General features: G+C 45.6%; 1 protein-coding gene across 1 annotated transcript in view; it reads left to right on the top strand.

The window, feature by feature from the left end:
• Positions 1-235: 235 nt before the first annotated feature.
• FSCN2 (fascin actin-bundling protein 2, retinal) overlaps positions 236-14406 on the top strand; it is an 18911-nt gene continuing 4740 nt past the window's right edge. Inside the window, exons 1-2 of the mRNA XM_027850046.1 lie at positions 236-1058; positions 12466-12622. Coding sequence (XP_027705847.1) covers positions 236-1058; positions 12466-12622 — 980 coding nt within the window. The remainder of the gene's footprint in view (positions 1059-12465; positions 12623-14406) is intronic.

Below are 14406 nucleotides of genomic sequence, written 5' to 3'. Positions count from 1 at the left end.
GTGGCCCCGGGGACCCCTGACCCATGGGGTTCAATGAGGGGAGCCCAGGTGATAGCTGAAGAATCTGCGTCCAGGGCGGGTGGCCCCTGACCTGTGACGGCAGAGATACTCAGCTCCAGCTAGCTAAGCGGAATTCGCTGGAGGACAGGAGAGTCTGGAGCAAAGTGAGCAAAGTGGGTGTCCTGCTGGGGCAGGATAAGCCATTGTTGCAAGGGGTCCCCTGGGGGCCCCAAAGATGCCAACCAATGGGATCCACCAGGTACTGAAGATCCAATTTGGCCTGATCAATGAAGAGGACCGCTATCTGACAGCTGAAAGCTTTGGCTTCAAGGTAAACGCCTCAGCCTCCAGCCTGAAGAGGAAGCAGATATGGGTCCTGGAGCAGGGTGAGGACAACAGCTCGGCTGTCTTCTTCCGCAGCCACCTAGGGCGCTACCTGGAGGCTGATCAGGACGGGAAGGTGTCCTGTGAGGCGGAGAAGCCGGGCCGGGATGCCCGCTTCCTAATCGTCACCCACTCAGACGGGCGCTGGGCCTTGCAGTCAGAACCCTATCGGCGATTTTTCGGGGGCTCCGAGGACCACCTCTCCTGCTTTTCACCAACCATCACACCTGCTGAGCTCTGGACGGTCCACCTCGCCATCCATCCCCAGGCCAATCTGTTGAGCATCAGCCGCCGGCGCTATGCCCACTTGTGCCCACAGGAGGATGAGATTGCAACTGACAGCAACATTCCTTGGGGCGTGGATGCCCTCATCACTCTCATCTTCCTAAACAAGCAATACTGTCTGAAGACCTGTGACAGTCGCTACCTGCGCAACGATGGTAAACTGGTGTGGGAGCCAGAGCCCCGGGCTCGCTATACCCTGGAATTCAAAGCTGGCAAGTTGGCTTTCAAGGATTGTGATGACAGGTACCTGGCCCCCATGGGGCCCACTGGGACCCTCAAGGCTGGGCGCAGCTCCAAGCCAAGCAAGGACGAACTCTTTGACCTGGAGGAGAGCCACCCCCAAGTGGTGTTTTTGGGCTCCAATGGGCGCTACGTTTCCATCCGACAAGGTAAATCTACTACTCCCTTTCCTCCCCTTCTTCCAGGCTCTCGTATGACCAGGGAGAGTAGAATCAGTGTGTCCAGCCCAGAATTGGGGTGGGGGGCCCCTACCCAAGCTGAAAACCACTCACCACTGCATTAACCCGTTTGAGGTAGGAAAAGATGCTGAAAAACTTAATAGGTTTGGTGAAACTGAGAAGTTCAAGATCAGGGAAAGGAGTATGCAGAGGTCAAGGGACTTAGCATAAATACAAAAAGAGCTAGTTTCAGGAATTTCAGTCAGCTCAACAGATATTTGTTAAGCATTCCTCCCTTCACAAGCAGGCATTCAACAAACATTTTTAAAGCATCTAATGATATATGCACCTAATATTGTGCTAGGTACTAAGGGTACAAATAAATAATTTGACATAGCCTTGGGCCTCAAAGAGTTTACATTCAATGGCAAGTAGAAGAAGAGAGGAACAGAGCTAATTAGATGTCAAAATAGGGAGTGAGGGGGGTCAAAGGAGGGATCCAGATAAAGTGCTCTAGGGAAATTCCATTTAGCTGGGGATCAAGGAGGACTTCAGGGAACAGGACACACTTGAGCTTGATGGTTTTTTTTTGGCCTTGATTTTTTTTTTATTAATTTATTTTGATTTATCAACAATCACTTCCATAAGCTTTTGAGTTTTCAATTTTTCTCCTCCTCCCTCCCTCTGAGCTTGATCTTTGAAGGAAGGGAGAGACACTGAAATTTTGTCAGAGATGAAGAGGGAGTGCATTCCAGGTATGGAGGGTTAGGGTAGCCTTATGGACATACAATGTGCTAGGCCCTGGGGCAGACATACAATCCTTCCTGTCCCAGAATCTACTTTCCAGAAAGCCCGGGTAAATGGATCATTACAGCACAAATTAAAATGTGATAAGAAAAGGAGAGACTAAACTGAACACTTTAAGAGATTCAGGGAAAGACAAACAACTTAAGATAGAGAGATTCAAAGAAGCCCGACCTTAAAAGAAGGCAAGGACTTCTACAGACCAGGGGATCTTACTGGAGGCCCATTAATCTGTGAACTTGGAGGTGGGGAAAATTACATCTTGATTTTCCCTAACCTTTGGTTTCCTTTTTAATCCTATGTATTTTATTTTATGCATTTAAAAACATTATTCTGAGAAGGCTCCCCGTAGATGCTTCACCAAACACCCTGCCAAAGGGGCCCACGACACAAAAACGGTTAGAAACGTAAAGGTAGGAGAGGGCAGGATAAGGACAAGGATTATATCCTGCTTAAGGCACCCTGGAGATTGAACCATGGGGGTTGAGTTGCTTAGGTGACCAGGAGGTTAGAATATTTGAAGGAGGCGGGGTGGAGAAGACTGTGACATAGTTGCTGAACTTTTGAGAGAGAGGGACAGTGATCTGGAGGTCCGAAAATGACAGCAATGGATCTGGACAGGCTGGAGTGAAATTTAAAGGAGGAGAGGCCATGGGTGGGGCCTCTCCTTTTCAGCTTCTTTCTGATTAGACTGTAAGCTCCCTGAGGGCAGGGACTGTCTTTCTTATTTGTATCCCCAGTGCTTAGCATAGTACCTGGCACACAGAAGGTGCTTAATAAATGTTTATTGAATAGAGCTGAGGAAGAAAGTGGGAAGCACCAAATATATGTCAATTCCTTCTGACCCTGAGCGTCAGAGGAGGTGAGACCAGGAGTGGGGACTAGCTAACCTTGGAGGGAATGTCTGGAGGTGTGGGAGAGGAGAAAACAAGATTTCAGTGAGAATCAGAAAAATAAAAGGAAAGTGAGAGGAAGATAGAGGATGAAATGGAGCTTTCTTTCTTTTTCTTTCTTTCTTTTTTCTTTCTTTCTCTCTCTCTTTTAAACAATAGAATGTTCCAGAGAGCACAGTAGAGAGGACAGAAAATAACAATCATGATAATAGCAATTATTAACATTTATATAGCACTCAGGTTTTGCAAAGAATTTTACATGTATTTTTCATTCAACCCTCACAAAACTGTCTGAAGTAGGTACCATGATCCCCATTTTACAGACGGCCAAACTGAGACTAAGAGAGTTTAAGTAACATGTGCAGGGTCTGGGGAGGACTAGATACAGAAGAGAACATGGAGAGAGGTAGTAGGAAAAAAGAGTTTCTTTTAAAAAAAAAAAGTAATTTTTTTAATTAAAAAAAATTTTTCTCTCCTATTCACCTCCTCCTGTCCAAATTAAAAAGTGAAAAACAAAACTCTTGTAACAAATATGCATAGTCAAGCAAAACAAATTTCCTGCATTGGCCATATCCAAAATATATCTCAGAGATAGGAATTTCAAAGCTGGGGTGAGGAAAGAGTAGTGGGCCCTAAAGAGATACCCCAACCAGGGGAAGAGTTACAGGGGGAGAGAGGAGCAGTCTCTCCCTCCCTTATCCTCTGCTCCTTCAACCTCTCCAAGAGCAGCCTTCCCTCCCCAGGGGTGGGGAACCCATGGCCTCGAGGTCCTCAAGTGTGGCCCTTTCCAGTCAAGGGGCCGCACTTAATGGAGTCACACTTGATGGAGGCCACTGCTCCAGACCCTTGGAGGGTCACAGACCAGTTTTGGATTAAGAGGCATAAGCATGTATGTCAAAGAAACAGGCCTCATCCTTAAACAATCTCCTTTGGTGGTCTTAGCGAGGGAGGCAGGGAGAAAGAAGGACCTCCCCAACCTTCAGTTTTGAGGGAGGATGAAGCCATTTACCTGAAGTTGAGGAGAGAGCAGAGAAGAACCCCTCAATAGAGATTCCCCAATTCCCGCATTATCTAGGTCTCATATAATTTTCCTAGACTTTGGTGCCCCCTGAACTCTAGGAAAAAAAACCGTTTTGTCCTCGAAAAAGCTCTGGAGCAGGGGTTCTCAATTTTTTGTTTGTTTGTTTGTTTCATGGAGCTCAGGTTAAGAACTAGAGGGTCTAGAGGGTAGGGAGGAGGAGGAGGAGGAGGAGGGGAGCCTATGCCTGGGGGCGCAGTAAGATGCCACAGGCCCATGAAAAGCTGGATTTGAAAATTGTGATTCCTGGGAAGTCTGTGGAACTATCCTGACGTTCAATGTTGTCCTCCACTCAAGTTCTCCGAGATGACAGAGGTGACCCCGGACTCTTTGGGGCGGTGCCAGGATAGCCCAACATGGGGCAGTGCCCAGAGGAGATTGCACAGGAATCATGGGATCTTAGAGCTCATCTCGTCCAGATCCCTCACTTCTTTTCGTTTTTGTTTTTTTTTTTTTTTTTTGGCTAGGCAATGGGGTTAAGTGACTTGCCCAGGGTCACACAGCTAGTAAGTGTTATATGTCTGAGGCCGGATTTGAACTAATGTCCTCCTGAATCCAGGGCCGGTGCCCTATCCACTGCGCCACCTAGCCGCCCCCCCCCACTTCTTTTCAATTATCAAATATTTGTTATTTTTTTCTCTTCCACACCACCCTCCACTGGAAAAGAAAAACAAAACCCTTGTAACAAGTATGCATGTTGTTGCTCAGTCATTTCAGTCATGTCTGACTCTCCGTAACCGCATTTGGAGTTTTCTTAGCAAGGATTAAAGTGGTTTACCATTTCCTTCTCCAACTCATTTTACAGATGAGGAAACTAAGGCAAACAGGGTTAAGTGACTTGCTCAGGATCACCTAGTCAGTAAGTGTCTGAGGCCAGATTTGAACTCAGGTCTTCCTGAATCCGAGCCAGGCACTTTATCCGCTGTGCCACCTAGCTACTCCATTTACAAATGTTACCTCATTCAGTTCACAATAATCCTATGAAATAGGTGCTATTATTACCTTCGTTTCATAGATGAGAAAACTGAGGCAGTGAGAGGTTAAATGACTTGCCCAGGGCCACACAGCTAATAAGTGTCTGAAGCTGTATTTGAACTCAGGTCTTCCTGACTCAAGGCCTAGTGCTCTATCCATTACACCACCTAGCTGTCTGAAGTATGCATAGTCAAGCAAAATAAATTCCCATATTGTCCATCTCCAAAAATATATGGTTCATTCTGCACCCTCAATCCATCACTTCCCTGTCAGAAAGTGCATAGCCTGCTTCACATCAGTCCTTTGGATTCATGATTGGTTTTTGCATTGATCAGGTCTTTCAAAATTGGTGTTATAATTGTTCTCCTAATTCCACTTACTTCACTCTGCATCAGCTCATACAAGTCTTCCCAGGTTTCCTTAAAAGGGAAGGGAATAAACATTTCTACAGTGCTTACTATATACCAGGCACTGTGCTAAGTGTTGACAAATATTATCTCCTCTGATCTTCGAAACAACCCTGGGAGATAGGTGCTGTTTTACATTCCCATTTTAGAATTGAGGAAAGTGAGGCAGAGAGAAGTTAAATGACTCACCCAGGGTCACATGGTAAGTGTGTCTGAGGTTGGATTTGAATTCAGTTCTTCCTGACTCCAGGCCCATCGCTCAGTGCACTATGGCGCCCCCCTAGCGGCCATTCCCTTTATTATTTCTTACAGCACAACAGTGTTCTATTATACTCATATTCCGTATTTCAGCCATTCCTAAATTGATGGGTAGCCCCTTAGTATCCAGTCCTTTGCCACAACAAAAAAGCTGCTTTACATATTTTTGTACACATAACACTTTTTCCTCTTCTCCTCCCTCTTTTCTCTTCTTCAGCAACTACTTCATTTTACGGAAGAAGAAAATGGAGCTAAGATCAGGGAAGTAAGATCATCTCTATAAGTGCCTAGCACTGGGCTTGGTCCCTAAAATGGCCCACTCCTTGCTTTTACTATTAAACAGCCTCCCTCCCTTGAAATTAGGAACCATTTCTAGAATCAAAGAATTTTCAATCCAGAAGGCAAGTGAGAGATCTGATTCATCTCAGTACTTTGTGCAAGGAAAGACTTAATTAAATGTTTGTCGAATGAATCAATAAATCAAACAAGCCCTCACTTGAATGATCTCATAATGTACTTTGCACTTTGCAAAACTGAAATTGCTATATAAATGTCAGCCATGATGATGACGATGATGATGATTAAGTGAGTGAATACGGGGGTCCAGAAACTTTTTTTTTAATTTGATAACTGTATTTGAATATAACTGGTTTCCTTATGCAATCCTATGCATTTTGTTTTATGCTTTTAAAATCTTTCATCTGAGAAGGGTTTCATAGGCTTTACCAGACTCACAAAAGGGTCTGGCTAAGAAAAAAAGGTTAAGAAATGCCTAGAACAGAATAAATCAATTCCTAAAGTCTGGTTGGCCTCCTCTCTTATCTGCTTTTCATAGCAGATGCCCACTCTCCTCTCTTGCTCATCAACAGACTTCCCCACGACGCTTAGGGAGACACGAGGGTGTCCGAGCTGCCTAAAGACAGGGGAGGTTGTGCCAATGCCAGTAGCTGTTTGCCCCCCTTCGCGCCCTACCCCAGAACCTGAGGCCAGGGGTTTGAGGTGGGGTAGACACGAGCATTCTGGGTAATCATATGCAAATGAGGACTGGTAGTCTATTATCACAACTCCTTCTCCCTCTTCCTAGTAACGGAGTCCGAGTCTAAGCCTCTGGCCCTGTGCCCAGGCTGAGCAGAAACAGGGAGCGAAGGACTGTAGGGATTTAAAATACAAATTTGAGAGCTGTCCACTCTTTCTAACTTCAGACACTCTGGCACTGGGCTTGGAATCAGGAGGACCTGGGCTCAAATCCTACCTCAGATACTTACTAGCTGTGCGATGCTTCATCTCTCTGGGCCTCAGTTTCCTCATAGGTAAAATGAAGGGGTTCGACTCAATGACTTGTTAGGTCTCCTCTAGATCTAAATCTGTGCTCTTCTGACCCTATGATTTCCCAGTCCAGCCCAGCCCAGCCCAGACCCAGGGTCCAGCACTTTGGGTAAAAGAAGGACAAAGCTAGAAGGGGCAGAATGGATTTGGATTAGGTGGAAGCCTAGGGGTCAGTCAGTCAAAGGGTATTTATTTATTCATTCATTCACTTATTTATTTATTTATTAGTGAGGCAATCGGGGTTAAGTGACTTGCCCCAGTCCTACAGCTAGTAAGTGTTACGTGTCTGAGGTCACATCTGAACTCCGGTCCTCCTGACTCCAGGGCAGGTACTCTATCTACTGTGCCACCTCGCTGCCCCAAAAAGCATTTATTAAACACCTACTATGTGTCAGAACAGTCCATGCCCTCAAGGACTTCTTAGTCTAATGGGCAAGATAACATGAAAAAGACTGTGTGCAAACAAGATATGTTGTTATCCAGTCATTTTTCGGTTGTGGGTGACTCTTCGTGACCTCATTTGGGGGTTTTCTTGGCAGAGATACTGAGGTGGATAGCCATTCCTTCTCCAGCTCATTTGACAGATGAGGAAACTGAGGCGAATGAAGTCAAACACGACAGAACGAAGTCAAACACGACAAAAATAGCATCCACCTGCCAGGGTTGTTGTGATGGTCAATGAGGGAATAACTGTAAAGCACTTAGCCCAGTGCCCGGCCCTATGTAAATGCTGGCTGGTACTATGGCCTGCCTCCGGAGGGAATGGGGTCTCCCTCAATGGACCGAAGGCTGGACGACCCCTTGTCAGGGGTTTTGTTGGAGTGGGGATTCCTTTTCCTGGTCTGAGCTGGACTTGTGCCCTCTCAACTCTCAGATTCTGTGATTTGACACTGTTTTGGTCAGGCCCAGCGCGACTAGCCTTTTTGCGTGATGATTAAGCATGTATATAGCACCTACTATGTGCCTGTTATTGTGCTTTATAAATATTGTATCATTTGATTGTCACAATAGCCCTAGGAAGTAGGTGCTATCAGGATCCCCTTTTTAAAGTTGAGGAAACTGAGAAAAATGACTTGCCTAGGGTTACACACATATCTGAGGCTGAATTTGAACTCAGGTCTTGCTGATTCCAGGCCCAGTGCTCTATCCACTGAGCCACCTAGATACTATTTTATGCCACCATTTTACAGATAAGGGAACTGAGGCAAATAGAGGTTAAATGACTTACACACCACTAGTAAGTGTCTGAGGCTGGATTTGAACTCAGGTCTTCCTGACTCCACACTGTGCCGCCAGCTGCCTAGGAGAAAACTGAGGTCCCAACAGGAAGCAGTGATAGGCCTAGGATAATAATAATAACTAATGTTTAATGTTTACTTTGGGGTAACAAAGTGCTTTGCATACAAATGTGTCAAAGTCCTATGATTTCATCCATGTGAAAATCTCCTCTGAAGATTGCAACCTTCATTCTTTATAGTGTTTTTTGGAGAGTTGCCTGAGGCTTAGAAAGATGAATTGGGTTGTCCACAGTCACTCTGTTAGTAAGGTCCAGAGGTGGAATTTGAACTCAAAACCCAATAGGCTGCCCCATCTAATCCTTAGAATAAGGGATCTTAACTTTTGAGTCATGGACCCCCTTAGCAGTCTAGTGAAGCCTTTGGATCTCTTCTCAGAATAATGTTTTTAAGCAATTGAAGGAAATGTTAAATTTCAATTAAAGGTTAGAAGAAGGAAAAAAACAAGCATTTATTAAACTCCTACTATGTGCCAGGCACTGTGCTAAGTGCTTTACAAATATTATCTCCTTTGATTCTCACAATAATCCTGGGAAATAGGTGCTATTTTTCTTCCCATTTTATAGTTGAGGAAACTGAGGCAAGCAGGTTGAGTAAGTGACTTGCCCAGAGTCACACAGCTAGTAAGTGTGTGAATTGGATTTGAACTCAGATCTTCCTGATTCCAAGCCCAGTGCTCTATCTATTAGGCCACCTAGCTGTGGTCAGTGTAAATGAAGATGTAATTTTTTCCCCCATCCAAGTTCACAGACCCCACTGAAATCTATTCGTGTGACACTAGGGAATTTGTGGAACCCAGGTCAAGAGCTTCTGCCTCAGAGCAACAGGATGGGCGCCTTCCCCAAGAACAGCCATTCTGCAGAAATCTGGTCTGAGGGTCCTCCTTTGCTTCCATCCTGGGGAGATGAGTAAGACAGCCTCACTGACAGAATCAGTAGTATTCAGAGGGGCGCCCCTTCCTCTGCTCCCTTCCCAAATGGATGAGCAAGCTGACCCGGAGCTAGGTCGCAGGTGAGGGCTCTTAGGTTCCTTACAGAATTCAAAATTCTCAACAGATCTGTATCTCATCAAGGTGGGCATTCCCCTGCCATGGTCCAGCTCGTAACCCACCCACACCTACCCATCCTGGGCTACTCAGGCTCATGACCTCCCATAAACTGACCACAGAGAGGCCGCTAAAATGATGTGGTTTAGAGGTTATGGGGTGCTGGGACCCAATATCTCAAAACACGGGTCCTGCCCGAAAGAATTCGACCCAAGCCTTCTTCCAGCCAAAGACAAGGTTTATTAGAACATCCGTCATATTGGGCAGACTCTTAAGGAATCTGAACACGAGTAAGCTATTGGCTTAGATTATTCTTCTAACAATAAGAGCAGCTAGCATTTATTTGTCATTTTAAGGTTTGCAAAGCACTTTACAAAGATCTCATCTGATCCTTGCAACAAAACTAGGAAGCACGTGCTATTATCATCTCCATTTTCACAGATGAGAAAGCTGAGGTGGAGAGAAGTGATTTCCCCAGGATTACACAGCTAGTGAGTGTCTGAGATGGGACTCAGGTCTTCTTACTTCATACGTCATGTAGCTGCCTCTCAAGGATAGCAGAGGAGCACATGGACCCGCTGACAGATATCCTTCTTTCTCTCTTGCTTCCTCTCTATGTTATTGCTAGAGAGTGGTGCCCAATCCTGGGGCACCCTGGGAGAGATCAGAACTAACCATGTGACTCCAATGATGATGACATTAGCAGGGCAGCTAGGTGGCACAGTGGATAGAGTCAGGACAGAGTCATCTTCATGAATTCAAATCCAGCTTCAGATGCTTACTAGCTGCGTGGTCCTGGGCAAGTCACTTAACCCTATTTGCCTCAGTTTCCTCATCTGTCAAATGAGCTGGAGAAGGAAATGGTGAACTACTCCAGTTTCTCTGCCAAGAAAACCCTAAGATGGGGTCACAAAGAGTTGGAAACAACTGAAGTGGTTTAACAACAATAAATGATAATAGCAGCTTATATTTATGTGTCACTTTAGAATTTACGAAGCTCTTTACTTAACAATAACACTATGAGGTAGGTAAAACAAATGTTTGCCCCCGTTTTTCAGATAATGACATCAGGACACAAAAAAGCGTAAATGACATGCTCACAGGCTGGCCAGATGCTTTGGATGGCAGAGTTGGGATGAGGGATCTTTTGACTCCATTTCCAGTGTTCCTCCTATGCCTCCCACCCCCACTTTCTCTTGCGGGGGGGCTGTTCTGGTGAATTCCTTCATTCTGACAAAATCCTAAACCTGGACAGTCTTTAAGGACAAGACCTGCTTTCACGGCCTCACGCGGAGGCCTGTCAGCCCTAGGCTCGTGGCTACCTGCAGGATCAAGTGGAGCTTAGAGGACGAGAACAGGGCATTCTTTGCAGGAGGAGGTATCATGGGCACTGGCATGGATCCCAAGCCTCCTCTCACCTTAGGCAGGAAGTCTCCCTTGTCTGATCTTTCTCTGGGACAGGAGAGGAGTTCCGGGGCTACCCCTAGTGAACGTTGTGCACCAGAGGGACTGGCCCTGATCCGCCATCCATCCTCCTGAAGGGCTGTGTCCTCCGAGGCACGTGTAGGCTGGTATTTACTTGCAGTTGTCAAAGCTGCCTCCTCTTCATCACTTCCCACTCCCCTCCCTCCTGCATGCTAGCCCCGACCACTGGGGTACCACGTGGGAAGCAGGTGGTACAAGGCAGGCTCTGTGATCTGCCAAGGTTCTGAGTGCTGCAGGGTTGCCAGGGTAACTGGGCCCGGTTTGGGGATGATGATGAGCTTGGGGTTTGGTTTACTCTGGTTTGGGTGGGGGAAGGGAAAGGGAAGGCGGAACTAAGAGCATCTTGGTAGGGTAGAGGGCTCTAGCTGACTGCTCCCTTTTCCAGTTCTACTTGGCCCCCTCCCTCAATTTGCCACTGATGCCTCTCACTTTGTTATGTTCCTGGCACCATGGCCCTGGCACAGCCCTGGGTCTGGTCCCCTTCCTCCAGGGTCTCTTACACAGGGGAGGTAGGGAGCCAGTGTGCTAAGCTTTGCTGCTCAGAGGACTTGGGCATTTGTAACCCCACTCTTTCCTAAATGAGGACAGGCCCACCAGGGCCGCTTCAGTGACCTAACAGGTCCTTGAAGCCTCTGGCTATCCCCCACACTGGGGCCCTGGGAAGGACAGAGCCCCCTGCTGTGCCTAACCCAAGCTGATTAAGGGGTGAGTTATAAATAGGGACGTCAACTCCATCTGATGGGCAGATGGAAACTACAGCAATCAGCTTAGCCTTCCAATTAGCAGTGATGATTTGGAGGATTTTCTGGGCAAATAGAAGGAGGTTGGCTTGGCTATTCAGGGAGAAGAAATCAGGCACAGGAAGGGTACTAAGTCCATTTCCCCCCAAACTGGATTTGAATGGATTTCCTCCTTACACTGATTTTGTCTCTCTTGCTTGGCTCCCCTTTGTGCCAGCTACTACATTCCTTCAAGAAAAGGCTGGTAGCCCAGTGGTAAAGGGCAGACATGTTAAACAGGAACCCCAGCTTCATGCCTTCAGCAACATTCCCAAGTACAACTAATCAGATTGGGAAATATTTAACAAAATAAATGAAAAGGGGCAGCTAGGTGGTGCAGTAGATAGCACTCTGGCCCTGGAATCAGGAGGATCTGAGTTTAAATCCAGCCTCAGACACTCATTAGTTGTGTGACGTTGGGCAAGTCACTTAACCCTGATTGCCTCCAAAAACCAAAACAAGCAAAATAAATAAGCAATAGAACATAATGTTAATATATGGTTTTCTAAGTCTGCACAGATCTTTATGTCTGGTGTACTGGCCCTATTTCTGTTTGAGCATGACATCAATGAGGCAGCTAGGTGACTCAGTGGATAGAGCGCTGGGCCTGGAGTCAGAAAGACCCAAGTTCAAATCCAGCCTCTGACACTTACTAGCTATGTGACTCTGGGTAAGTTATTTAAATTCATTTGCCTCAGTTTTCTCATCTGTAAAATGAGCTAGAAAAGAAAATGGCAAACCACTCTACTATCTTTGCCAAGAAAACTCCAGGGACCATATGGTTCATAAGGCCACAAAAGAGTCCAACACAACTGAATTGACTGAACAACAACAACAACAAATCACACCATCGGTTAAGGGGGGCGTGGGAGAGATTCTGTGATCTATCACATTCCCTATGCTAGGAACAAGATGGATACCTCCCTTTGTCCACCCTTATTCCTCCCTGAAATTCCAGGGTGCCCTGGAACTTCTGAACTTGACTTTTCTTACCTACCATGCTCAGTTAAAGTAACTTTCTTTCCTTCCTTCTAACCCATTTCCTCTTTTCAGGGATCAACGTCTCAGCCAATCAGGATGAAGAGCTGGACCATGAGACATTCCAGATGCAAATTGACCGTGAGACCAAGAAGTGTATTTTCCATTCCAACACTGGGGATTACTGGACCCTGGTCACTCATGGGGGTATCCAGTCTATTGCCACACAAGTGTGAGCAGCCCTGACTATTCCTGGCTTTGCCAGTCTCCCCTTCACCATCACCATCTCCATCACACTTACCCATCACCACCATCGACATTATCACCATCATCACACTTACTGTATATGTAAACATCCACGCTGTCACCATCACCACCTTCTTCCCATCACCATTAATCAATAAAGTCCAATCAACCACCACTTGCCAAGTACTGTGAGAGGTTCCGGGGACGCAAAGGCCAATAGGAAACCATTTTTCTTTTCAAGAAGATTACATTCTATCAGGAAGATATGTATATTTGCCATGTGGATAGATAGGTAGGTAGATAGATGTATATGTATATATCTATCTATAATTATATATATATAGTGTATAAATACATGTCTTTGTAAAGACAACATGTAGAAAGATACAAAGTAATTTTTTTTGGAGGGCAAGCACTAGTAGCTGGAGTGATGTAGAAAATGGGACTTGAGATGAGTCTTAAAGAAGTAAGGATCATTGCAGGTGTGAGGGACAAACTGGGCAAAGGAACACAAGTAGGAGATGGAATGTTGTGTGTAAGGAACAGTAAGGTCAGTTTGGTTGGACAATAGGGTGGATGAAGGTGAGTCATGTGTAATAAGTCTAGAAAGGTGAGTTGGAGCTAGGTTGTGGAGGACTTTAAATGGGTTTGATCCTAGATGTAATAAGGAGAAATATGTGTTAATTTAGTAAGGAGGTGACATGGTCATTCCTGCATTTTAGGAAAATCCTTTAAGTAGCCTGTGGAGGATATATTGGAGAGACTTGTTGTCCAGGTGATAGATGATGAGACTCTGAAATGGGATGATACCAGTGTGAGTAGACAGAAGGGGACATATGGGAGAGATGCTGTGGAGGCAGAGCCTACCATTTTGGTTAGATATATAGGGGGGAGTCTAGGATGACATTCAGGTTATGAACTTTGATGAATTCAAAGAATGATGGTGCCCTCAATAGGGAGGGGTGGGTTGGGGGGGCGAAGATAATGAGTTCTGTTTTGGTCATGTTGAGTTTGGTGTGCCTACAAGATACTACAGTTTGAAATGTCCAATAGGCAGTTGGTGATGCAGGATGGGAGCTCGAGAGAGACTAGGGCTGGATACATAGATATGGGAATTGTCTGAATAAAGATGATAATTAAACTCATGGGAGTTGACCAGCCCATCAAGCAAGAGAATATAGAGAAAGAAGGGCCCGGGACAGAAGCTTGTGGTACAGCCACAGTTAAGGGAGGCATGAAATGGGTGATGATCCAGCAAAGAAGATAAAGGAGCAGCAGTCTCACAGGTAGAAGGAGGACCAAGGGAGGACAGCATCACAGAGCACACAGAGGAGAGACAGTCCAGGAAGACAAGGTGCTCAGCAACGTCATCTGCTGCAGAGAGGTCAAGAAGGAAAAAAAATGGAGAAAAGTCCACCATATTTGGTCATTAAGAGATAGTCCATAACTTTGGAGAAAGTTTAATTGAGTGATAGGGTCAGAAACTGAGAGAAGTTGAGACAGCCTGAGAAAGGGAGGAGAGATTCAGAATTATAACTTGAAGAGGAGGGTCTAGTGATTTGTTTTCAGAATGGGGAAGATGTGGATGTGCTTGTGGAACTACCAGATTTAGCAAGGGAGAAATGATTCATAACTTTAGAAAAAAGCAGTTTCAGGTGATGAGTGATGAGGTCAGAAGTCAGACAAAAGTAAGGAGAGAGAGAGAGAAAAGGAGAGAGAGAGAGAAGAAGAAGAAGAAGAAGAAGAAGAAGAAGAAGAAGAAGAAGAAGA

Source organism: Vombatus ursinus, unplaced genomic scaffold (genome assembly GCF_900497805.2).
Source record: "Vombatus ursinus unplaced genomic scaffold, bare-nosed wombat genome assembly UNPS02008996.1, whole genome shotgun sequence".
Classification (NCBI taxonomy): Eukaryota; Metazoa; Chordata; class Mammalia; order Diprotodontia; family Vombatidae; genus Vombatus; species Vombatus ursinus.
This window is presented reverse-complemented; position numbering and strand designations above follow the sequence as displayed.